This window comes from Magallana gigas, chromosome 2, assembly GCF_963853765.1.
Source record: "Magallana gigas chromosome 2, xbMagGiga1.1, whole genome shotgun sequence".
NCBI classification, from domain to species: domain Eukaryota; kingdom Metazoa; phylum Mollusca; class Bivalvia; order Ostreida; family Ostreidae; genus Magallana; species Magallana gigas.
The window spans coordinates 47,215,109-47,242,055 of NC_088854.1; the positions used below are offsets into that span (position 1 = coordinate 47,215,109).

General features: G+C 31.8%; 1 protein-coding gene across 1 annotated transcript in view; it reads left to right on the plus strand.

Annotated features, from left to right (window-relative positions):
• LOC136271615 (early endosome antigen 1-like) overlaps positions 1 to 26,947 on the plus strand; it is a 44,578-nt gene that overhangs the window by 7,631 nt on the left and 10,000 nt on the right. The window contains exons 2-8 of the mRNA XM_066071974.1: positions 205 to 302; positions 2,065 to 2,118; positions 6,886 to 6,981; positions 18,891 to 18,986; positions 26,225 to 26,332; positions 26,415 to 26,459; positions 26,570 to 26,689. Of these exons, the coding sequence (XP_065928046.1) occupies positions 235 to 302; positions 2,065 to 2,118; positions 6,886 to 6,981; positions 18,891 to 18,986; positions 26,225 to 26,332; positions 26,415 to 26,459; positions 26,570 to 26,689 (587 nt within the window). The 5' untranslated portion in view covers positions 205 to 234. The remainder of the gene's footprint in view (positions 1 to 204; positions 303 to 2,064; positions 2,119 to 6,885; positions 6,982 to 18,890; positions 18,987 to 26,224; positions 26,333 to 26,414; positions 26,460 to 26,569; positions 26,690 to 26,947) is intronic.

Sequence of the window (26,947 nt, forward strand, 5' to 3'; positions counted from 1 at the left end):
AGTTTCCGGGCCAAAACAGAAGAAAAAAAAATAAAAACAACTTAACACAGCATGACTGAAATAGGGCAGATCGACGAAGTCGATGATTACACTACCAGTTTTACTGATAGGAAACAAAAACAACTCCACAGCAACACTTTATACTTTCTTTCTATTTTAACATTAACAACTTCCAAATTACATGTATCATAATCTTTTTTTCAGCTCGGATAAGCATTTCTGAAGGGTAAAGAAATGAATTCAGAAAGAATGTTTGGGCAATGGAAAAGTGGGTTGGAAAGGTTCTCAAGCCAAAAAAGCACGTATGTAAACTACTCATCAAAACGTGTTGTTGTGTCTTGTGGGTACTTTGCCTGAATAGTAGTAGTCTAGTAGAGGTTTGAAATATCATGCATGAGCCGGAGGCGTAGTGCATGCAAAAAACAACACTATAATTGTTATTACTCTGCTTATTAGAAATGATGAATCAATTCGTTCAAAAGTTTGTTATTTATCACTTTGAAATCCTCGTAAATTCAAGTTTGAAGACAGCTGCTGATCATTACATGCATGGACCCTAGTGCATCACTTCTAAGGCAAAAACGGTTTTCAACTAGACAAGTTCTACTTTTTTGTTCCCTTTTCTTGTTGTGTATACTGTCATATTATTCTTTTTCGAGATATATCTTCCATGCCTCTTTAGTTATTTTTCTTTAATGACTTTAATCAGAATCATATACTCTGTAATGTTTAACAATAAATTGAATATATTGGTTGCAACGAATCTTAAGGTGGCTCTATACACCCACAGTTTATTCCAATTTTCAATAGAAGACCACAAAACATAAACTTAATCAAATATTAAAATAATGATAGGGGTACTATAGGTATTTTAAAAGAATTTTTAAAAGTTTTTTCCTATTTTTGTAAAATAATTTTTAAAAAGTTTGTCATATGATTGATATTTCCTTCTGACACCTAAAAGTAAATATAACACTTCTTAACATTCAAAAATGTTATCATTGCAATTTTGTTTAGTCTTTCCCCAAAACATAATTTTTCAAATGTTCTTACTCTGTTGACAAATCATCTGAAAAAGCTGCTTGGTGTTATGAGAAAATGTATTTTAATAACTGTAACATAAAAAATTTGAATGAAAATCATTGCAAATAAACACAAAAAATATTTTAAATTTTATTTGGTTTGAAAGTTCCTCAGGTAGGAGTTATCGTTCCTAAGTCCCTAAGGCCCCAACATCTTGGGGACTTTTTATTTCTGAGTATATCATGATGGAATGATAAATACATACATATTTCATTATAGGCCTATATAAGTGAATTTATTCGCTTTAATGCAAACTAAGTCAAATAAATAAAGGGGAAAATTAACTAATAGGATTTATGTATCCCAACCTGAGAGAAATTCAAAGCCACCCTCCAATCCACTTATGGTCGTAAGGAACATCTGTCAATATAAGTGTGGATTAAAGTATATTAAAATTGAAATACTTTCGCCGGTTTAGAATTTTCTTTCACAGTATTCAACCCAAAAATACGTTTTGGAAAATTTTGGAAAATTGAAAATTTTTTAATGTCCTCAACGGGATTCGAACCCATGACATACAGGTTTGTAGTGAACCCACTGCACTACGCTGTAATATAAGATGTCGATGGTCGGAAAGAAACTATTTAAAAAATTATACTTGGTTTTATTATTTATTTCGATAAATAATACGACACAACGTGAAAGTGTGACAGACCACATTACTTGTAAGTAATTATTTTTCCAATTAACAAATTAAATATAAGACTATTCATGTAACAATTTTTTTAAAAGAGCGGTCCCCATACAATTCGCCTCAGCTTAAATCAGCCAGTACCGGAATTGCACGCTTCCAGACTTACTTTTTTGCGTACTGCGTCATCAAAAAGTGGTGTATAGAGCCACCTTAAAAAAATTCTTTAAACTTGGCGATTATTCAAATTTAAATTTACTGCATGTAGTAGATCAAAAAGTAAATTTTTCGAAGATTGTGTCTTTAAAGATAATTTTGATTCATTCATCTTTTTTGTGTGGACACTTTAGCAATGAGAGGAAACAGCTAGGCAGTGCACAAAGTTCTAGGACATCCCAATCAAGGTAATATTTGCAATTGTACATCTGTAGGACAGCATTGAATTTGTATCGTTCAATCGATTCTTATCCTATTGAATAATAGCACAACAAAAAATATGGTTACAATGAGTTTTTGCTTTTAAATGGTTCTTTGTTTTTAAAATCTTAGTAAACGCTTTTTTAAAAAAAATATATGTCGATGTTACGATTTTTATAGAACCAGTTACAACGTTTTGTATTTTTTATAAATTGTCAGAGGTTAAAGTGGCAGATCCAAGCACCAGATTATGTCTTTCCACTTTTCAGGTGAAAGATATCTTGATTACTTTATAGTTTTTTCTTCTTCTTTTTTTCCATTTACCTCAAGGTCACATTTTTGTTATTAGAATTATCCAAACAATAAACTTTATGTAATTGCTCATTAAAAGTTATGGTACCAATATTGACCCTGTGTCAAAAAACTCCCAGAACTTACAGAGTTATTGCCCTTTTATACTAAATATTTGTTATCGCTACTCCTCTGGAACCATAAGAGACAGAGACCAGACTGAAGCTAGCAGCCACTAACAGCAGCCACTAAGCCCATAGAAGCTAGACGTCAATCAATAAGGAAATTTATCAAAGTACTGAGAGTACTTGAACAGAAAATTTTATTTTACTTTTATATAGGCATATTTTAATGAATATCAAGAGGATTTATGCCTGAATAATTTCTCAAAACTATTTACCCGCGTCCTTGCTTCAAAAGCTTCTATCCATCAAAACTAAAATTGTGCATTCAAGAAACGTATTGACTCTTTTTATTTATTCAACATTTGTCAAATCTTAATTTCTGTGTTTACTCTAAGTAAGTTCCCAGTAAATATATTCACTTTTTACGTAACCATTTAATAATTATTTCATTGCAATCATATATTTTGATGCAAACTCTCACTGACTTGGATCCACCAAAGTATGACCACCACCTTACTCTTATTTTTGCTATTTCGGGCTGGTTTTCGAAAATGAAAGTAGGTTTTTAATTTATATCTCAATAATTACCTATCAGGTAAATTTAATTTTAGCATACGGAAATCATATCAGACCTGTTGAAATACCAAAGGTACATGTATATTAAGCTGTTACTCTGGTGCAGGCGTGTCGTAGGTCTTTAATTATTTTTTAGTATATATACAGGAAACAAAGATATTTTACAAATATCCAAAGTAAAACAGAAATTCTGTTTTCGCTATATAAACGAACACGCCAATGTTTTAAAAAACATTTTCTCATATTAGAAAATAAGAAACCTTTTTTATTGTATTAACACAGATATTAATTAACGATATGAGTTGTATCAGCGTTAACTTAAGAATAACAAATATGAGTCTAGTTCTTTATCATTATGCAGTTAAAATCAATAATCAGACAGATCGCTGCGGCTTCATTTTTAGCTCACCTGAGCTGAAAGCTCAAGTGAGCTTTTCTGATCACCTTTTGTCCGTCGTCCGTCTGTCCGTCTGTCTGTCTGTCCGTCCGTCCGTCCGTCTGTAAACTTTTCTTTTAAACTTCTTCTCTAAAACCACTTCGCCAATTTTAACCAAATTTAGTACAAAACATCCCTATAGAAAGGTGATTATAAATTGCAGAAATGAAAGACCTTTCTTTATTTAAAACGGAAAAAACCTCGAAACTAGAGAAAAAGGGGGGTGCATTTAAAAAAATCTTCTTCTCAAGAACTACTGAGTCAAATTTTGCATAAATAATCCTTATGGAAAGGAAAATTTAAATTGCAAAAATTATCGGCGAATTCTGTTTCAAATCTGAGTAATGTACGAAAATAAAAATAAAGAGATAATCGCGGTCAATCAGTTTATAACTTCGGGTTCGGTATTCAATATCGAAAACGAAAGTTCTTTGTGGTATAAAGCAGCCATGTTTGAATGTTGACGTATGACAAGCGGGTCAAACTGACAAAGATGAATTTGCTTGTTGTGCAACAGTTTACGTGCGAAGTGATACTTGAAACATGCTAAATATATTTGTGCCGATTTAGTGAAGTAAATTGAGGTTAAATCCTTCAATGCGTTGACATTTTCACTCGTGACCGTGGTTTTACGTGAAATTCGTTTATGCTTTTTAACTTGAGGGGAAATATCGCCTGTATTTTGGAATTTTTACGTATCGAATCAAATATAGACTTCGGTAAATCAGTTAATTGTATACCTGTGTAAAATGAGCAAAATCTGATGCACAAACAACATAATTTTATTAAATTATAAATACTATGTATACCTTCTATTGGTAAATCGGTACGATCTCTACGTTATGGTCGATAATAATGCAACATGGTTTGGTAAGATGCTCTGCATTTTCAGTCTAAACGGAAATTGATTTTGCTGCTAGAAATATATAGGTACATGTATATATATAACAATGAAAAATAAATTGTTTTTGTGCATGTTTCTTCTTTTTTAATTGTTTACAACTTTCTCTTTACTAAACATATTCAGTTGTGTAAAGTTTCAAATTATAAGCAAGATACAGATCTTTGCTCACAAATCTTAAGTTGAATGTAATTAACTCTTGTGAACAAAAGAATTGACTCAAACCAAGCCGAATTGTACGCGAGTTCTGTATCTTGCTTTTAATTCTACGATTGACGCTGAAATTTTTGATTTATCACTAGAAATGTCTCCCTAAACGTTAAATACTTGTACAGAAAAATTAAAAGGATGACATGCTGTAACAACGTTGTGGGGACCCCTCCTTTTTCAGCCACAATTAAATAAAAACGACCTCTTTAAAACAGTTTAAAACATTATGTTATGGGGATAAATGTATTATCGCTATTCTTAAGAAAAAAAATACAGCTGAAAATAATCTTGATTTGTAGCCATTTGTTAATGTTGATTTTGATAAAAGATGAAAATAAAGGGTGGGCCCTAGTAAAATAGAGCGATATACCTGTCAATACATTGCAGTCTTAGGCTCATTGAGAGGGGGGGGGGGGGGCTAGACCTTTTCAGAAATCTTGACAAGAAAAAAAAAGATTTTGAGTACGACTTTGTCTAACTTTGCCCAAAAAAAAGTGTAGTGGACCCCCCCCCCCCCTCCACCGAGTTCCGACGCATATGCAATTGATTATACATGTAATAGCTTTTTAACATACATGTATTACATGATAACATTTTTCATTCGAGTGTATTCATCGATCAAGTGAGTAAGGTTATGTAACGTCGCATGAGTTCACGCCTGGTAAACAACAATTGTTTATTATACCGAGGACCAATAAAATTGTTGAACGTTTTAATTTGAGCACCTTTAGTTATAATTTTCTTTTTTCACATATAGGATTTTTTTAAATAAAATACAATAACTAGCTAATACAATGTAGTTGAAGATGAATATGTACATATATGCATATTCTCATATATAATTTGATCGTTTAAGAAAGTGAGGGGGCAAAACTCAAATAAAGGGAATTTGAAGTCAACAGTGTACCCCTACCAAAAATTTAGTTTTATATCTTGCATAGGATCTTATTTTTGGTAAAAATGGTATTTCATAGGGGTACAATGTCAAAGATTAAGTGTAGGAAAATAAGTCTAAAATTTGGATACAGTTTATTTTATGGTATTCCTTTTTTGTTTTTCTACGGAGGGGCCATATGGCACAATATCCATTGATTTGAACATATTTTATTGTGTAAATAACACAAAAGGATTGGAAACAAGTTCTTACAACTTACAAGTTTCTCTCCTATCCTTTGAACACCCATATAAAGCCATTGTTGCTCAGGTGAGCGATGTGGCCCCATGGGCCTCTTGTTTCTTTGGTATTTAGGGAATGAATTCAACAGTGAATCAATTCATTTAGAAAAAAGTCATAATTCCTTAGTTTTATGAGGTGATTAAATACTGTCGGTGCTTATCAAATTCTATAAAGCTCGAAAGGCTTTATGAACGATTTTATCACGCTCAACTTTATTTGATAATTACTTTTAAAGCATTCATAAAGCATTTAATTTTTTTTTGCTTTTCATTGTATTAAGGCCATTATAATTCTTAAAAATTCTTAAGCGCGTAATCAAATTTTGGTTTTTTTTAAAGTTATAAGACTAGATATTTTAAAACATAATGATTTATTTTTATATCTACATTAATTTAGTACCTTGTCTGCAATTGTGATTTATAATTAAAATACCAATCAAATTATTGGAAGAGCATTTTTTAACAGTCACAACCTTAAATGTTGATTTTTGCTTATAAAGTTGCACTTTAGGACGACGGGCTAAATTCGCTTTACGCATAACTAGTACGCATCTAAAATATAAGATAAGTGATAATCATCAGATCAACAACAAATGCAATGTAATTGTTCAATCAATTGATCAGTATAAATCTATCATATCAGCAATCAGTGCAATCAAATTATTCAATCAATGAATCTATAATCGATCAACACATCAATCATTCAAAGTCAAATCATCATTGAATAACAAACAAATAAGTGGATGAAATATTGGATAGACAGCGCTTTGCCTAAAGTTGGCTAATGGCTAGGTAGGTGTACCATATAAGCAGTTGTCGGAAGAAATCTGCCAGTCTACTATATAGTAGCCTTTTCCCCCTGGGAAGAAAGAGGCCAATATCGCGGGAGGGATGCTAATATTGGGGAAATGCTGCTATATAACAACGGTAATACAACCAAGGGAAACCAAATTCTATAAGTCTGTCTGGTAGTTGCTTAAGTCAGCAAATCCTAAGCACTTCTATTCATAATAGTTTCAATTATCCACATTTATTTTAGTAAGGATGAAGCAGATAAAAGAGGTTTTGGTCAAGGCGCGAATTCAATATATGGAAAGCGGCCACAATCACACTTACCACATAGCAAATGGCGCAGGTACGTAAACTTACAATAGAGAGGTTAAGCATTTGAACGTGTACGTGTACGAGTACGTGTAATTAGGGGAATCCCCTAATTATATGTGTATTACGTCATAATTTCTGCATACCGCGTAAATCTACAAGTTGTACAAAACGTGTAGAATCAAAAGTACACGGAGGTGAAAACTTGTAGCATTTTTCAATAAAAATATGGACTTTGTGTTTATCAAGCATTGTTTTAATTAAAGCAGACGATAAATTGAGGAAGACTGTGGTTTTGGTTTCATCAAATTCATAGAATTATTTAATAAACAGTTAGAATAAACTGAACATGTTGAAACTATCAAATCTAATGATTTTACACGTTCGCTTACACGTACAGATTATTAAACATACCCTAAAGTTTGGTACGTGTACGGGTAAACATTCTTGTAGCACCACACGTACCCGTAGACGTACACGTTCAAATGCTTAACCTCTCTAATTATTCAACCCATGTCAAGTAGGTACGTTTAATTAAATCAACATCGTCATCAAATAAAACGGTTATGCTAAAATGGTAGTCCTAATGTTGTTTTTCTATTAACTTTTAAGAATTACGGGTAAACTCTAGCTGATATTTATTTACATTAACATTTTCAATTGTAAACATAGACTGCTCTATGATTCATCAAAGAAATACAATATTTGCAGAATTTCTGTATTTTCACCCCACTTTTACAGTATCATTAGAAGTTAATTAAAAAATGAATGCATATATGAGAGTAATGTTCTCCACATAATTTCAATTAAGAAACCTTGTGTAATTTCTAGTAATCGTACTACACTCTAGGCATAAACTTCAATACAGTAACAAGTGCCCCTGCAGCTAATTCGTAGGTCAATTTTAATACATTGACAAGATAACATGTGAAAAGGGAAAGTGGTAGCGGGTATGTCTGACCAAAAAGTTAGTAACATATGTAAACTTTTACTAAAAATGATTATCATCGTAAAGTCATTACAACTAAATAAATCAAAAAGAAAAAGCCCAAACCCGTTTGTAATTTCCAATGCATGACCTTATTGTTGTTGGTTTTTATCTTGTCCCTATCATACATGTAATTAAAGTATTCTGTATTTGATGGAAGACCTTATTTTTATTGCTTTGTTTCTTTTTCCATGTTCTTATCATTAGGGTCTGACGTCTTCAGCGGAATACACTTCTATATTCGTATTAATTCCTTTCACTTCAATACTACTATATTAAAATAATAGACTCGAAATTTTGGGCTTTAATACCGAGAAATCGGAAGAGTACTGTCTTTTGTTTTATATATTTAAACATTATTGGTACTTGAGAATTACCAATTTGTTTTGATTTTTTCCCAATCAAGCTTCGCTAATTAATAATCAACGAAAATTCCGTTAGAAAATCCGGAAATCATTTGGATTTTTTGGATTTTACAATCTTTCGCATGCGTATTACATTCACGCTTAATCATGGTAGGCTCTTTATTTTATGTTTCCACAATATCACATTTGTATGGATAAACTCAGAAACGATATCACAAATACGTGTAAATTTTCATTGAAAATTTGTCATATATTCTGTTCACCAAAGGAAATACGGGAGATAACTCTTACTCAGGGCATTTAATATAAAAATCACGAAAGTTCCGAAAGTCAACAAGGTGTGTAAATTCGAAGCGAGTAAAAAATTGGTGAAAAAGTGTTGAATTCTTCCCGTCCCTGATTCTTCATTATTTATGAATTAAATTTTTGGGTGAAAGGTATTTACAGCCTCAAAATGGTTTGTTATAAATAATATGACTGTTATTTTCAATGCAGCGTGATTAATAATTTTCTCCAAAATCGTTTCGGAGTGATTCTGCAATTTTTTGCTACATTACGGGTATATGGGAGGCATTTTAACTGTGGTGAAGGCCCATGCCAAGACACAGTTAGATTATTCTAACTACGCAGAGTGAAGTGAAATTAATTGCATTATCGTAGGCTTAAAGATTGGTTAGATAAATGTCAACAATACGGTATGTCGATATATCTATTTCGAAAATGTCCTATATCATATGCAATGTCAACCCGTGCAGGCACGGGTCAAAATCTAGTTTATTATTATCATTCTAGTCTTCCGTTTCCAACGGAAGACCTTATCGTTTTCGTTAGGTTTCCTTAGACCCATAGTTTTCATTTTTTCTTCCACCAAAATTTTAACAACACAATATCTCACAAACTGTCCGATTGACTAAACATTTTTACAGATAATAGCTGAAGTACGAAAGACGAATAGGGCCACTTAAAAAAATATTTTTATCTCGTAATTACGAGAAAAGATCTCGTAATTACGAGTTAATTATCTCGTTATTACGAGAAAAGATCTCGTAATTACGAGAAAAGATCTCGTAATTACGAGTTAATTATCTCGTTATTACGAGAAAAGATCTCGTAATTGCGAGAAAAGATCTCGTAATTACGAGTTAATTATCTCGTTATTACGAGTTAATTATCTCGTAATAACGAGAAAAGATCTCGTAATTACGAGAAAAGATCTCGTTATTATGAGTTATTTATCTCGTAATTACGAGAAAAGATCTCGTAATTACGAGAAAAGATCTCGTTATTACGACAAAAGATCTCGTTATTACGAGTTAATTATCTCGTAATTACGAGAAAAGATCTCTTTTGAAATGGCGCGTTTCATTATTCTATTCTTTTTATATAAAGTGTATGAACCTCTGCAATGTCTATTAATATACACTTACTTAGCACATGTGATCATCGTTTAAAACGCATAATTTGATATAATATCGGACCGAGCAGGTTTAAAGAAATTTCAGAAGAATTAGCAAAGCAAATTGATTAAAAAATTCATTGAACTATATGTCAATAATTAAGAAGGATACGTGGTTTTTTTTCAGACTCCAAAATGTTTATATAAAATCAATTATTTTCAATATACATGTAGGTTGTGTATGAACATATAAAACACAAATTCGGGTAAATCCTGTGTATCCATATCCATGACTGAAATTATATAGTCATTAAAGTGATCTGTAACTAATAAAACTGTGTTTTTACGACTATAGGACTACCTGGTATTTACTTCGGAGTGGGATTGTAATATATATATAAGTTGAATAGAAAAATTACATAAAGTTCTTTCCTTTTATTAATACCAGATGTCAAATCCAATCATTTTGATATGTAAAAATTTATGAATAATGATCGTTGGTATTTTTAAATATTGATCAAAATTGAATCAACGTTTCTGGAATGAAAAAGATAGACTGAAAGTGTGATCAAGTCGAATTCTTTTTCAGAAACGCACCATTTTATATAGATCTTTTCTCGTAATAACGAGATCTTTTCTCGTAATAACGAGAAAATTAACTCGTAATAACGAGAAAATTATCTCGTAATAACGAGATCTTTTCTCGTAATTACGAGATAACTAACTCGTAATAACGAGATCTTTTCTCGTAATAACGAGATAATTAACTCGTAATAACGAGATCTTTTCTCGTAATTACGAGATTAAAATATTTTTTTATGTGGCCCTATTCGGCTTTCGTACTGAAGTCAAAATCTATAAAAATGTTTCTTTCTATGGATGACGTCAATTTCTTCGTCAATGTCGTCCGATCAAGTTTTTTAAACAAGTAAATTTGTTCGAAATATATTTCAAAACCGGTTGAAGATAAAAACTTAAAACAACGTGGGGGAATAAGCCGAGGCATTAACCCACAAAGAAGGAATCTTTTCGTTATCAAACATACATATGTACTTCTGTTAATAAGATATTCATGAAATAAAAAAAAAAATTAAATGATTTAAATAATTTAAAATCTATTTTGAAATACTGCATATACGTTGCACTCTTAAATCTGTATTCAAATGCAAATCAAATTGATTATATAACGTTTAAAATTTTCAAAAATCTTTAATTTATGAAATTTTTAAATGACCTCTAAACCATTTAAAAACATCATAACTTAGTGACTCTTGCAGTTTCGCGTCTGATGACACCTACATGTAAGTCGAATTGATTTTATGAAATTTAAATGTTAAAAAATTAAATTCATTTTAATCGAATGAAACTGACTTCAAATCAATTTCAAAACATAATATCCAAGTTGGTCTTGCCATTCTCTGTCTGACGACTGCCTTGTCAAATTGATTGGATTTTATTTAAAATATCATAAAATTGAAATTCACTTAGATTGTATGGTATATTTGCTCTGACCCCTTGGAGTAGTTTCCATCCCCATCCCAGGGACTGTAAAGAACCAAATATCTAGAAAAAACCCATTGGTATTTGGAACCTTGAATCTCATATATTTTTGTTCCTTGTGAAAAGGTGCATCAAATGGCATGTAGGTCATAACCCAAAGGGGTGGTCCAGACCGACCATCAACAGGAAGTGCCCAAATATCTTGAAAACAGTTTAGATCCCACCCTTAATCCTTAAATATTCTTATCGAATGTCGAGATGCATCAAATTGTTTGTAGGCCATGACCTTATGAAAAGATTCTGAACCCCACCCAACATAAACCCGAAACAGAAATCACTAAATATTTGGAAAAAGTTTGAGATCTTCACCCTTTAAATCATAAATACTTTTAGCTCACCCGAGCTGAAAGCTCAAGTGAGCTATTCTTATCACATTTTGTCCGTCGTCCGTCTGTACGTCCGTCCGTCTGTCTGTCTGTAAACTTTTCACATTTTGAACTTCTTCTCTAAAACCGCTTGGCCAATTTCATCTAAATTTGGCACAAAGCATCCTCATGGGAAGGCAAATATAAAATGCAGAAATGAAAGACCGATCTTTATTCAAAGCGGAGAAAACTTCGAAACTGTAGACAAAGGGGTGTGCATTTTTAAAAATCTTCTTCTTAAGAACTACTGAGTCAAATTCAGCGTAAAGTAGCATAAATCATTCTTATAAGAAGGAATATACAAATCGCAAAAATTAAGGGCTAATTTTGTTTCAAATTTGAGTAATTTACGAAAATTATAATAAGATAGAGAGAATGGGGGTGAATAAGTTTAACTTCGGGCTCGATTTTTATATATCGAAAACCAGTTTAGAGAACCAGTCTATATTAGAAGCAGCCATCTTGAAGTTAATTGGAGATGAATTTAATATGGTTTTTTTGCAACAGTTGACGTGCGAAGGGAATATTTGAAACATCCAAAATATATTTGTGCCGTTTATGTGAAGTTAATTGAGGTTAAATATTTCAATGCGTTCACATTTTGATTTGTGACGGTGGTTTTACCTTGTTTTGATTTTCGTTTAGCATGCGCATGTTTAGTTTCTTCTTATTTTAACTTGAGAGAAAACATCGTATTTATTTTAGAATTTAAAAAGAAGATGGAGGATAAGGCGTGTAAAATGCCCATACGCGGTCGGACAGGCTACTAAAAAATTAAAATATCAACAAATCTGATGGGTTTTTTTAAAATCATTTAAAACAATATACATTTAACGAATCATTGATTTGTAACCTGTAGGTATGTTCAATACTTGGAATATGTTGACTCAAACAGGCGTATACGTATCAAAACCTGCAAATATTGTCATTTTTTAGAACTTCAAGGCATTTTCTTTGATAGAGTGGGTCTGTGCTCCATATTTTTTTCATAGTCTTATTAAGGTCTAATTGAAAACAAACCGATTTCAATCAACAAAAACGTGGAGAGATGACCCACTTTACATTAAAAATATCATTTTGTATCCCAACAACTGAACGTATTGCAAAATAATACAAGTCCGGTAATTCGTGACCTTAGTCACATATAATATTTAAAAAGCCGCCTTTGTTGTGTCTGAAATGGCTCAGTGGTTAGAGTACCTGGCATAGGCTAACTGTATATATCTAGGGTTTTTATGTTGCGGGTTCGATAACACCAAAATTTCCGACAATATTTTTTTTTCTTATTTTTTGTTAATATATTAAAAACTGACTATAATTGGAAATTTTGCTTTTGCAAAGTTGTATTATAATATATTTTAATAGATTTAATTGGGGAAAAATAAATTTAAAATTGTATTTCACTACTAAACCGAATGGGCATTTGCGCCATCTTATTCCCCCATCTTCTTTTTCGTGTAGACCGGTAAATCAACCAGCTGATTGTTTACATGTACCTGCGCAAAATCTGATGCACTAACAACATATTATAGAATACTATTCATTATGTTGGTACAGGATTCGGTGCGACCTCTACGTCATGGTTGATTAATGCAACATGTTTTATTAAAAGGCTCAGCAATTTCAATCTAAACAGAGAATATTATTAGAAATAAATAAGTATATACATGTATATGATGGAGAAAAAAAATTGAGTTTTTTCTTTGTTTTAGTGCATTTTTCTCTTGTTTTAATTGTTTACAAATTTCTATTTACTTACTTGAGAGTCATGATTCGAGTTATAAGCAAGATACAGAGCTTTGCGCACAATGCTACTGTACGTTTGTACACTAAGCTGAGGTCATGCTTTAGTTCGTTTATATTTTAAATGCAGCTATGCTGAATAGGAAATACCAAGTTTAAAAAACTTAAGTTGAATATAATTAACTCATGTATACAAAAACATGACTCAAACCAAGCTATGTATCTTGCTTATTATTCTACGATTGACGCTGAAATTTTGGTTGATCAATAGAAATGTCTTGCTAAAAGGGTGATATGCTGTAACTACTTTCTGGTGGCTCTTCTTCAACGATGAATTTCATAAAATCTAGACAAATTTTTGATAGTTTTTCAAACACAAGTAAATGAAAAGGACGTGTTTTAAACAGTTTCCATAGTCCTGACATATTATTATTATTATTATGAGGATAAAAGCATTATCGGTGTTCAGTTAAGTTTGCTCTTCAATAAAGTGAGTAAGGATATGAAACGTCATACGAAATGAATTAATGCCTGGTAAATGATAATCGTTTATATTGGAAAAGGAAATTTTTCATTTTTTTTTATTTGAGGAATTGAGCGCATTCATTCTGGTACACTTTTCCTCTTTCACATATAAGATTTTTTAAAATAAAATACAATAACTAGTAAGTAGTGGAGGAAGAAAATGCACCTTTATGCTTTCATGTATTTTAATCGTTTTATAAAGTGATAGGGGGGGGGATAAAGGGAACTGGAATTTAACAGTGAACATCAACTGAAAATTTAGTTTATATTGCATATGATCTTATTTTCGGTAAATATGATATTCCATAAAGGTAAATATGTCAAAGAATTAGTATATGCAAAAATAAGTTTAAAATTCGGATATTCAATTTTGGTTAATCTACCGAGAGGCCACATGGCACAAAATCCTTTGAACGCCCATAAAAAGCCAGTGTTTCTCAGGTGAGCGATGTGGCCCATTGGGCCTCTTGTTTTATACCAGGGGCATTAATTGGTAGATAATTTTTGACCCTAGAGATTGGTTCACCAACTAAAACAGGAAGTGCCAAAATACTTTGAAATCTGTTGAGGTTTCTATCCTTTAACCATATATATTTTTGTTTCTTGTCTCATTGTTATGGTGGTATAGTTCTTCCGTACTTGTCAGATGATAATCTCAACTTGTCAGATCTTTTTGTTGACTTAATCAATTGATAATTCGACATTAACATCTGGCAAGTAGATGAAATCATCCGACAAGTGGTGGCAGAACTATGCCACCATACATTGTACATCATATCATTTATATGATATAACACATGGAGAACATCATGAATTTTAAGATATGGAAACAAATATCTCAAAAGCTGTTGAGATCCGTATACTTAAATCATACAAAGTCTTGTTACTTTTGACATCGTGCATCAAATGATAAATAGGTATTGACCTGTGGTTTGGTACATGTACCCCCTGAAACAGGAAGAGGCTAACTATCTTAAACATTCATGATCTTGTTCCCTGTGTCATTGATCATCAAATGGTATGAAAGACATGCCCTCAGGGGTTAGTCCAGACCCTTTTAAAACAAGAAGTTCTTAAATATATTGAAAACAAGTGAGATACCCCCCTCTAAACGAAATATATTCTTGTGCTATGTGTCAAGGCGCATCAAAAGGTACATAGTGACGACACCAAGGATTGGTACCGATTCCCCTGAAACATAAAATATCCAAATATCTCAAAAACATTTAAGATCTCCACCCTTAAATCATGAATATTTTTGTTTCATGTGACAAGGACTATTAGATAATCTTAAAAACAGTTGAGATTTTTATCCCTAAACAATATTCATCCTTGTTCCTTATGTCATTAACTATCAAATGAAATATATTAGATGACAGATAGGCCCGTTTTCAAAAAGACTTAGATTTGGACTTTAATTAGTCCGACTTACTAAGTTTAGCCAACATTTAGTCGGTTCTAAGGTGCGTTTCTGAAAAGGATGCAAGTTTGGCTTTTAATGCCGAAAAACATCTCCGCGTGTGCAAATCGTATTTAGTTTTGCTATAAGGCTATGATTATGTGTGGTGGATCAATTTTCGTATTTTAGGTTTCATATTTTAGCCCAGTGCTGAAAGCCCAAGTAATCAGATAACTTTTTGTCCGGCGTCCGTCCGTGTGTCTGTCTGTCTGTCTGTCCGTCTGTAAATGTTTTACATTTTCGACTTTTTCTCCAGAACAACTGGGCCAATTTGAACCAGACTTGGTACAAAGTATCATTTAATAAAGGGTATGTAAGTTTGTTAAAATGAAGGGCGAGAGCCTCTTTTAAGGGGAGATAATTAAATTAACAAAATTGTGTTGGTATTTTTCAAAAATCTTCTTCATCAAAAACATTTGGCCATGAAAGTTGAAACATACGTTTAAACATCTTCGGATAGGATATATTTACGTTTGTTCAAACCATGATCCCCAGGGATAAGGGGGGACCACTACATACACTTCGAATTTCTTTATAGGAATATATAAAGTAAATCTTTACAAATCTTCTCAGAAACCAATTAACCAGGAAAGGTGAAATCTGTGTGAAAGCAACCTTAGGTGGGGTAGATTTATGTTTGTTCAAATTATGATCACCGGGTGTAGGGTTTGGCCACAATCTGGTATGGTCGAATTTTTACATGGGAATATATAGAAAAAAACTTTAAAAATTTTTTTTCGCAGAAACTGATTGGCCACAAAAAACTGAAACTTTTGTGGAAGCATTCTCAGGTAGGGTAAAGTCAAGTTTGTTCAAATCATGGATCCCCGGAGGTAGGATAGGGCTTCAATTGGGGGACAATATTTTACTTAGAAATATAAAAAGAAAAATTTGTTAAAGTGGCACGGTGACTCAAAATAGATGTTTTACTTTTTGACTATGACAACGGAAAAAAAGTTACTCGAGATTTCATCATACGGAAAGGTTTCGCGCATCATAAGTCATCACCTGTTAATTTACAGGTCATTAAAACTCATCCGAAAATTGCACATGTAAACAAACCGAGTTGTTTTGGACATTGGTTTAGTGTCACGTGATTGCGATTTCTGTCTAAAAATAGTTACAATGGGATTGACACACTGAAAAAAATTGAATTAGAAGCTTTTTGATGATTGTAGTAAAAATATGCATTAATAGAAAATGCTTCTTGATAAATATAAATAGTTCTTGAAGACATCATGTTTCAGTAAGAGGTTTCTGGCTCATAATGTATGCCACGCTGCAGTATTTACATTCCCCTGCGCTTGCATGGCTATGAAGCGGAAATAAAACTCAATCTTTTTGTGTTGGCCCAACGCGTTACTTTTGAACATTGTAATTTTTCAAAATTTCATCTTTTCATATGATATATAAAATATGTGGAAATCGTGTAAAATTTCGATATATGAATCATGGGTTTGTGCGTCGCCATGTCCATTTAAAATATCCTAAAAATCCATTTGCCTAGACAAGGTGTAACTATGGTAAGAGCAACCTCCGATAGTGTGTATTTCGTCAAAATTAAAATTTTCAAGACCAAGGTCGGGACACGTTGGGGGTCGAATTTTACAAAGAAAAACATTTAAATAATTCACAAGACTGAAAGTTGAAATGTAATGATATAATATGGGTTTTTTTATCAACAAGCACTTTGACATATTGTTGATTCTATAAAATTGTTTAGACTTTGGCCCCTGGTCAATGTCTGGCCTTACAATGGGTTCAAGGTTTGATGTAGGTTTATATCAGATATATAAACAATAATTTAGGGGTTCTTTTTAGAACTGCAATGCTCAATATGTGATATGACTATAAAATCATCCTGTTAGAGAAGAATAAAAGAAGAAATATAAGAATATCCAGGGGAAAATGATTTTTCATTTTTACAGGATCCACACATATTATAGTATATGTAGTATACTTTATGTCCGGATATTTAGCATGACTCCAATAAAGCTGATTTTATCATGCCTATTGTTGCTCAGGTAAGCAATGTTGCCCATGGGCCTCTTGTTCTTTCTGCTTTAGTTTTCTTCTGGGGGAGTACGACAAGCTAGAGGTAAACTATTCACACTGTTGTAAACACCGTTCTTTGTCGTCAAGGCAACTTCGGAATATAAAAAAACATAATTTTTTAAAAATTAGAAGTTCAATTTAATTAAACGAGTACAAACTAATCATATGCATAATCATAATTAATAGTAAACTACACGTGTATAACTATTTGAAAGAATTACAGATCATTTTAAAGTAAAACCAAAAAAAAAAAAATTTAATAGATTAATGAAAATTCTTTTGGACATGGAATTATATATAGTCGTTATATACATTCACAAAATGTAAAATGTATGACTGGCATGTCAAACGTTGCAATATTCGATCCTTTTTATTTGTATCACATCTTTTGTTTGAATTCTAGATCTATTAATTTTTTTTTTTCATGATTTGTTTTCATTTGTATTCTATAATTTTCCATTTGCATGTATAATTTTCCATTGTAATGTTTGACATGCCATATGTATGTACTCGAGGTTGTTGTTATGGTAATATATTTTAGAATAGCATCTCTTTTTCCTTGATTGCAGCTGGTTCATCTCTGTATAGGAGAAACAATCAGTGTAAAATTTCTGCTGTCAGTAAAATACACCCCTGCGAATTTGTTCGGAATGTTTTCTTTATCGGTGCTAAGTATGCAATAAATCCAGAGGTGATCGAATGAAAGTTCATGAGACTTCCCCGAGATTTGTTCAGTTCCTTTGAAATTTCGAGCGGAAGAACAAGTGTTCGGATAATATTCTTAAAATACGTAAATACTTATCGTTCTACATATCTATTAAGAAGTATGTCTTATTTATCATCCAACAGTTACATAAATAATACGAAGATATTCAGAACAGAGTTATCGTTCGTGTTGAAACACTCTAAACGTGGTTGAAAATATAAACATTGGGTTGCTTATTGAAATCATAGCCATGTTTGCTGCTTGTGGTGTGCAATACCATGCTTTAAAAAAAAAAGAATGGGTGACAGCTCTGTATAATAACTAAGTATATCGAGCAGTTTTCAGGGAACATTCTGCATAAAATAATGTAGTCTGTTCGACTATTGATGCTATTACTAGATCAGGCGCGGATCGAAAATTAATCCTTAGGAGGATCGTTACTAAACATGTTAATTGTTGCAACAACAGAAAAAAAACCTATTTTATTCTATTGTCACAATAATTTCTACAACTCATTAAATTCACCAACTAATATATAATAGTGAATGTTGCAGCACATTGGTCTTGAAATGTTGTTTGAAACGCTTTTGCTTTTATATTTCTAAACCCCATTTCTCGACCTCGGAGATTATTCTGCAGCATTTATTATTATTTCTGTAAAAAAAATAAAACTGAGCAAACCCAACTTCTACAATGTATATGTTCATCTTTTATTTATTTAAGTCAGCAAATTTGAATTCAAAGAACTGATATTTAGAAAAGTTAATAACATTACTTTAAGACAACTTGATGGAGATAAATGGAGTTTGGATCAAGGCGCGGGTGCAATATATGGAGAACGGGCACACCTACAAACACCACATAGCAAATGGCACAGGTACGTTAACTATCAATATTTATTAAATTGAAAGTAGGTATGTTAAAAATTAACATCATCACCAAATAAAAAATGTTTGCTCAAAATGGGACTGCTAATATTGCTTTTGGTATTCTCTAACAACTTTCGAAACTAGATACAACAAGTTACGATTATACTCAAGTTTTTATCAGGCTACATACTGTGGAATCATTAGTATTCGAGGTGGCTCCATTTTCGTGGAATTCGTGGGTAGCCGTCACCCATGAATTTACATCCTTCACAAAAACTAATTATAAAAGATTAAGATTTCCTACTGAATCTGAAACCGACGAATCTACGAAAATACATCCCCACAAATAAACAAAAATCCCATTATCCACGACGAAATTAAATGATTCCACAGTAATCTATAAACTTTCTGTTTATTATGTTTTAATTCAAACGCATTTGAGAGTATTAACCGTATTTTTCAATCATTTATTTTACATTTGGGGTGTTATATAGTGCACCCCCTTGCAAACTCCCTTACCAGTCGAAAAATAACTAAATATCAGCCATGGAAAGCCATCTATTTGTAGATTTCCCCCTTTGGCCGACCATTCGTTGCAATAATTTGTATTGTCTGAGATGACATTGATGATTGTTATACTTTTATGTTAAATACTGAAATTTGATTGGTTTAGACGCAGTTCATAATCCGTTCTATTACCCTCAGCGTTAGCAACGCACTTAGCAACGGGTAACATTAAAAATTGTTACATGCGCGAATATTATGCGCGTGCGGTTCGCCGTAGAATTCACGTTATTCCTATGTAAAAGCAGTTAAGGTGGCTCTATACACCACTTTTTGATGACGCAGTACGCAAAAAAGTAAATCGGGAAACATGCATTTCCGGTACTGGCTGATTTAAACTGAGGTGAATTGTATGGGAACCGCTATTTTGAAAAAAATGTTGAATGGATAGATTTAATTTGATAATTGGAAAATTCATTACTTACAAGTAATGTGGTATGTGACACCTTCACGTTGTGTGGTATTATTTATCGAAATAAACAATAAAATCAAGTATAAATTTTTAAAGAGTTTCTTTAGCATCATTGATATGTTACACCGTAGCGCAGGGGGTTAGTGGGTTCACTACAAACCAGTAGATCATGAGTTCGATTCCCGTTGAGAACAATAAATTTTTTAACTTTCCAAAAATTTCTAAAACGTATTTTTGGGTTGAATACCGTGAAAGAAAATTCTAAACAGGTGAAAATATTTCAATTATAATATACTTTAATGCACATTAATATCGACACCTAACGGGGATGAGAGGGTTGCTTTGAATTTCTCTCAGGTTGGGATACATAAATCCTATTAGCCTAGTCAATGTTCCCCTTTTATTTATTTGACTTAGTTTTGCACTAAAGCGAATATATTCACTTATACAGGGCAAAGTCTATAATGAAATATGCATGTATTTATCATTCCAACATTATATTTAGGAAATTTTCTTCAACTCAGAAATGAAAAGTCCCCAAGGTGTTTGGGCCTTGGGATTTAGGAACGATAACCCTTACATGAGGAACTTTCATACCAAATAAAATTTAAAATATTTTTTGTGTTTATTTGCAATTGTTTTCATTCAATTTTTTATTTCACATTTATTAAAATACATTTTCTTATAACATCAAGCAACTTTTTCAGATGATTTGTCAACAGAGTAAGAAAATATGAAAAAATATGTTTTGGGGAAATACTAAAAAAATTTGCAATAATAACATTTTTGAATGTTAAGAAGTGTTATATTTTTTTTATGTGTCCGAAGGAAATATCCATCATATGACAAAATAATTTCTCTCAATTTGTTGATAGCTGTCTTTTTAAAAAATATTTTACAAAAACACGAAAAAACATTAAAAAATTCTTTAAAAATACCTATAGTATACCTATCGTCATTTTAATATTTGATAAGTTTATGTTTTGTGGTCTTCTATTGAAAATTGGAATAAACTGTGGGTGTATAGAGCCACCTTAAGTTTTCTTTAAAATTAAGACATTTAGTATAACAAAATAAATAGTGCCTGTTTGGGAGGATAACAGTTGAAATTGACACCCCGAGAAAACCATTGTCAACCTCCGCTTCGCGTCGGTTGACAATGGTTTTCTCGGGGTGTCAATTTCAACTGTTACCCTCCCAAACAGGCACTATTTATATACTACATGTAATAACAAAGGGTTATACATATCTAACTCCTTTCTAAAAATATTAACTGACCAATTTTTACTGAATTTTGAATAGGGGTAAAGGAGTAAAAGGCAATCAACCCCTTTATCCTCAAAGTCATACACTAGAAGCTAATACTGTAAGGATTGACTGTCTTCAATATCTACCACCTCTTTACTTCTGAATATCTAGCAGGCTACGATAAACCGGTGACAATGATAAAAAACAGAAATGTTTGGTTCGATTAGATGAGAATTTAAGCACGGGTAAGAAATACTATGATTTATTTTATAATTATTTTTTTTTTAAAACTTTATAAAAACTTAGTTTTAAATATTTATAAATATAGACGTTATATATATAGTTAACGTCAAGAGAATTGATATTTTCTTAAGGAAATTGATTAGGAAAGGCGATGTTTTATGAATATGTTAATACATTTAAAGCAAATATGATAGCTTTTTACAGACAGAATTAAGTTGGTTTCTTGGCTAAAATATGCATGATAAGAGAAGTGAGTCTGGAAAAGGCAAACTGGAACCCTAACTAACCATCATCCACTTAGTGCTAGCGTCATTCCGCTTTTTATTTTGCAACGTGATTTAAAAACCTCAGTTTTCGAAACAAAACCAAAAAAAAAACATTCACATTTTTAAAAAACTTTCTCAAAATTGTCTATCAATTTAAATCACAAATTTTTAATATACTATTTGTGATACATATTCATTGTTTGTCTTTAGCTAACTCTAGCTGAAAGCTCAAGTGAGCTATTCTGATAACATTTTGTCCGTCGTCCGTCTGTCCGTCCGGCTGTAAACTTTAAACATTTTGAACTTCTTCTCTAAAACCGCTTAGCAAATTTCATCCAAATTTAGCACAAATCCTTATGGAAAGGCGAATATAAATTGCAGAAATGAAAGACTGATCCTTATTAAAAGCGGAGAAAACCTCGAAATTGAAAAAGGGGGTGCATTTTTAAAAATCTTCTTCTCAAAATTACAGAGTCAAATTCAGCGTAATTTAGCATACATAATCCTTATGTAAAGGAAAATATAAATTGCAAAAATTATGGACTAATTCTGTTTCAAATTTGATTTATCATGAAAATAATTATAAAGGAAAGCCGTGTTTCAATCACTTTAAAGCTTCAGTTTCGGTAATCCATACGAGTCTTGGTAAAATGGGTTGGCAAACCCGGGCCGGGACAAAATAAAAGCTGGATCAGATCGAGATTTTACAATTTATGTCGATAATAATTAACCAATGACATTGATATTTTCAGGATATGTTAGAGACCCGTAAATTTGTATTTGCTGTAAATAATGAGAGATAGCAATGCGTATTTTGAATTTATTGACGATTGTTGATTTCAAAGTTGGTAAAATGGGTAGGCAAACTCAGGTAGACATTTTACGGGTTTCTAGACTTATTTAAGGTGGAATAACGCATTGTCATAAAATGGCTGACCTCTGATCGAAACGACATTTCGTTTTATTAAAAGGATTTTATCGCTGATAACATGTAACTTACTGCATAGCCAAGTGGATAATGTGTCGGGCTTGTGATCCGTACATCCCGAGCTCGAACCCGCAGGGAATTTTGTTGTTTCTTACTGATGTGAAATTTTTCGATATTCCTTTTTTTATCCCCAATCTTATTTGACATATGTACAGTTTATTTATTGTTATATCGTTCATAATCAAATAAAAGTGACTTTCTCCGGGTGTGTTATTCAACCTTAAGCAGAAACTTAATAATTCATGTTTAATTCTATGCTTACAAAACAAGGTTCTTTGTTTAAAGCAGCCATGACGTATGACAAACAAGTCGATCTGACAAAGATGAATTTGTTTGTTGTGCAACTGTGCGCGTGCGAAGGGGACCTTTGAAACATGCAAAATACATTGGTGCCGGTTTTGTGAAGTAAATTGAGGTTAAATATTTCAATGCGTCGACAGTTTTCACATATAAGGGTTGTGTTAGCTTGTTTTGATTTTCGTTTCGTTTTCACTGAATAATTATGCTTTGTTACCTGGGAACTATCGGCCGTATTTTGTTATTTTTACGTATAATCAAACAGAGACTTGGGTAAATCAGACAGTTGACTGTTTACCTGCGCAAACTAAACAAAATCTGATGCATTAACAAAGTACTAAGATACAATTCAGTCTATCGTATAATTCGGTATGATCTTTTGCGTAATGGTTAATTAATGCAATGTGTTTTGTTGCAGAAATATGTAGGTATATATATTATTCATTTTGAAAAATAAATTGTGCTCTTAATTTGTTATAGTGCACGTTTCTTATCTTTGTTTACAATTTCTATTTACTAACCATATTTGAGTGTTAAGCTTCCAAAAATAAGCAAGATACAGAGCTTTGCTCACAATTCTATGTTTGTACACAGATCTGAGGCCATATTTTTCCATTTTCCATTTTAAATGCTGAATAGGAAATACCAAGTTAAAAATCTTAAGCTGAATGTAATAAACTCATGAGAACAAAATATGACTCAAACCTAGCAGAATCGTGAGTTCTGTTTCTGGCTTTTAATTCTACGACTGACGCTGAAATTTTGGTTGATTATTAGAAATGTCTCGCTAAACGTTAAATACTTGTACCAAAAAAGGGATGATATGCTGTAGCTACTCACTGGGGGCCCTCTCTATAAAATGAAATCTACATCAATTTTAAAGGGGCATGGTCACGATTTTGGTCAAATTCTATTTTTATGTTTTTAGTATTTACAATGCTTTGGAAATGCATTTCTAATGATCAAATAAAATTTGATAGGCATTCGTAGAGTTATAAGCAAGATACGGGGCTCACAGTTCTCTGTCATGTAAACAAGGCTCGTGCCCTGTTTTTGTTTACATAGGTTCAATATACCTATAAAAAATCTTTTTGCAGCTTATTTATCTATCTTTTTATTAATTTTAAGCATAGATAAGCAATTCCTAACGTTTAACACATTCGTTTTAGGTTTTAAACTGGAATTTTTACTTCAACAATCAAAATGTAAACAAACGCTTTGTTTACATAGCGAAGAATTTTTAGCTCTGTAACTCATTTATAACTCAACAAACGACCCTCAAAGTTGCCTATTAAAAATGTCTTTCTAAAGTATTGTATATATTAAAACTAGAAAAATAATTTTTGACAACAATCGTGACCATGCTCCTTTAAAAGTTTTTTTCAGACACGAGTAAATAAAAACGACACAGTTAAAACAGTTTTGTTTTTTTTGTTTTTATAGTTCTTACACATTTCTGTTACGGGGATTAAGGCATTATCACTATAATTCCTAAGAAAATATTACACCAAAAAATTATCCTCGTTTGTAGCCATTTTTTTAAAGATAAAAATAATGGGTGGACCTTACTAAAATAGAATGATATGCCTGTCAATACATTGATTTTATAGCTCTTTAACATGTCGATTACGTCATGTCGACAACATTTTTCTTTACAGGGTGTGAGTAAGGTTATAAAAGTCACACGAGTTTACACCAGGTAATCAACAGTCGATAACTTATAATGGGCAACACAAATTAAATTTTTGAATGTAAATGTTAATTTTAAAGATACAATAACTATTAAATATTTTTTAAGATACAAAATCTAGTAATTAATTGAGGAAGAAAATGTACCTATATGCTCTCATATATTTTGATCGCTTTATAAAGTGGGGGAGGGGGGGGGGGGGGCAGAACGAAAATATAGGGAATTGGAAATTAAAAGTGTAACCCTACTAAATTTTTAGTTTTATATCTTGCGTAGGATTTTCTTATTATCGGTAAAGTGATATTCCATAAAGGGAAAATGTCAGAGATTACGTGTATGAAATAAAAGTGTAAAATTCGAAAAGATTTGTGCCATATGGTCCCTCTACCGAGGGACCATATGGCACAAAATCTTTTGACGCGCATTGTTGCTCGTGTGAACGATGTGGCCACATGGGCCTCTTGTTGTGGGGGTAAGAGAGAAGAGAGGTGCGCTCAAACATTACACATACCATGAAAAAAAAAATCGCTTTAGCTATCGTATTTCAAGTGCGCTTTGATCTATTTTTTTATCTTTCGATCATTCTTCCATTCTCCATTCTTGAATAAATAAGAATATAATCTCCATATATAAAGTGAGGTACTTAAAATTCGCACCTGACGTCGGGATCGGTATGTTTGTATTACAATTTTGACATCGCTATAAATAAAGGTCATAATGTCCAGGCAAATTAAAAATAAACAAGTGTACATTTCGTTCGCTAATATTTCTGAAATTTGCTTTGTTTGCGATCGATGCATAACATATAGGTTGAAAAAATCCAATCATTCGGCAGACCAAACCAAACGGTTCCCTTTTCTTAATATTCCCATGATGCATGTTGGTTTGTTATTTTTCGTTTGCCTATAAACGAAATAGTTTTACCTATATGTACTTTGTATAATTCCAACTTTGTAAGGGGACCTATTCTGCTGGTGTAAATAGAAGAACATCCAAAACTTTCTTAGATAATTGGTTTGTAATGAAAATTATTACCCCATTAGGTCAACTTTTTGGAATTTGTATGAAAAAAAAAGTTGGCATAGATTTGTTTAAAATTATTTCTTGTACATGTATTTACATATGTATTTATAAAAAGTCAAAAAGGCACTGAAGCTAGCACTGTAAATTTAATTTAAGACCCAATTAAGTAAAAAAAAAAAAAAAAAAAAAAAAAAAAAAAAAAAAATATATATATATATATATATATATATATATATATATATATATATATATATATATATATATATATATATATATATATATATATATATAAAACCAAAAACTAAACAATAAAATTTAATGCCGTTTCACAAGTGTCATATCTTTTCAATTCTAAACATACCAATTTCAGACACAGGTCTTAAATTCACTGTATAAAGCATGTTTTGATATACGTATTTAAAACTGGTGTAGAAAAGGCATGATATAATTTGCAATCAATTGATCTCAGAATCAATTTTCTTAGCGCATACTTCGTTTGTTTGTTTTCTTTAAAGAAAGAAAGAAAAAGAAGATACATGTATAACAAAACAACTAGAAACACTGGCGCAGGAGTTATGTATGACAGGGGAGAGTCGCCAAGATATAATCGAAACGGCATCCAGGTAAAGAATATAAAGATTTTGAAAAAAATCTTGAGTAAGAAAATGGCTTGTGATTTACGTATACCTCTATCATTTAATTCAGAGAATTACGAAACGCTAGAGAAATAAACAGCAGAGACCAGAACAGGTAAAACACAGCGTGATTAATAAAAAGTCAAATATAACAAACTATATTGTAATTTTAACCTAATGTTAATCATATTAATTTATTTGCTAAAACAATTTTATCTGTAACAGAATAAAAGAACTGGAGTCAAATCTTGAGGAACTAAAAAAAGTTGTCTTTCTGGTTAAAACGGTAAAAAATAACGAGCACGACATGGAAGAAACTAAGTCTAGGATACAGGATCTTCACAGGTAAAAATATAATGTATCGTATATTCTTTTACAGTCCACTGGGTTTTAATTTATTCATGCAGCAATGTTGACTAGTATGCAATAACATACTTAAAACGAATTGTAAACAAGTCGGAGTAAAAGAATCATCGTTTAATTTAAAAAAACAATAAACAATAAACAATTAACTTATCTTTGTTTTAAATGCAAATCTCGAAAAATGCAGATAACATAAAAATTATTTCATAATTCCTAATCAAAAGGAGCCGTTTAAATTTC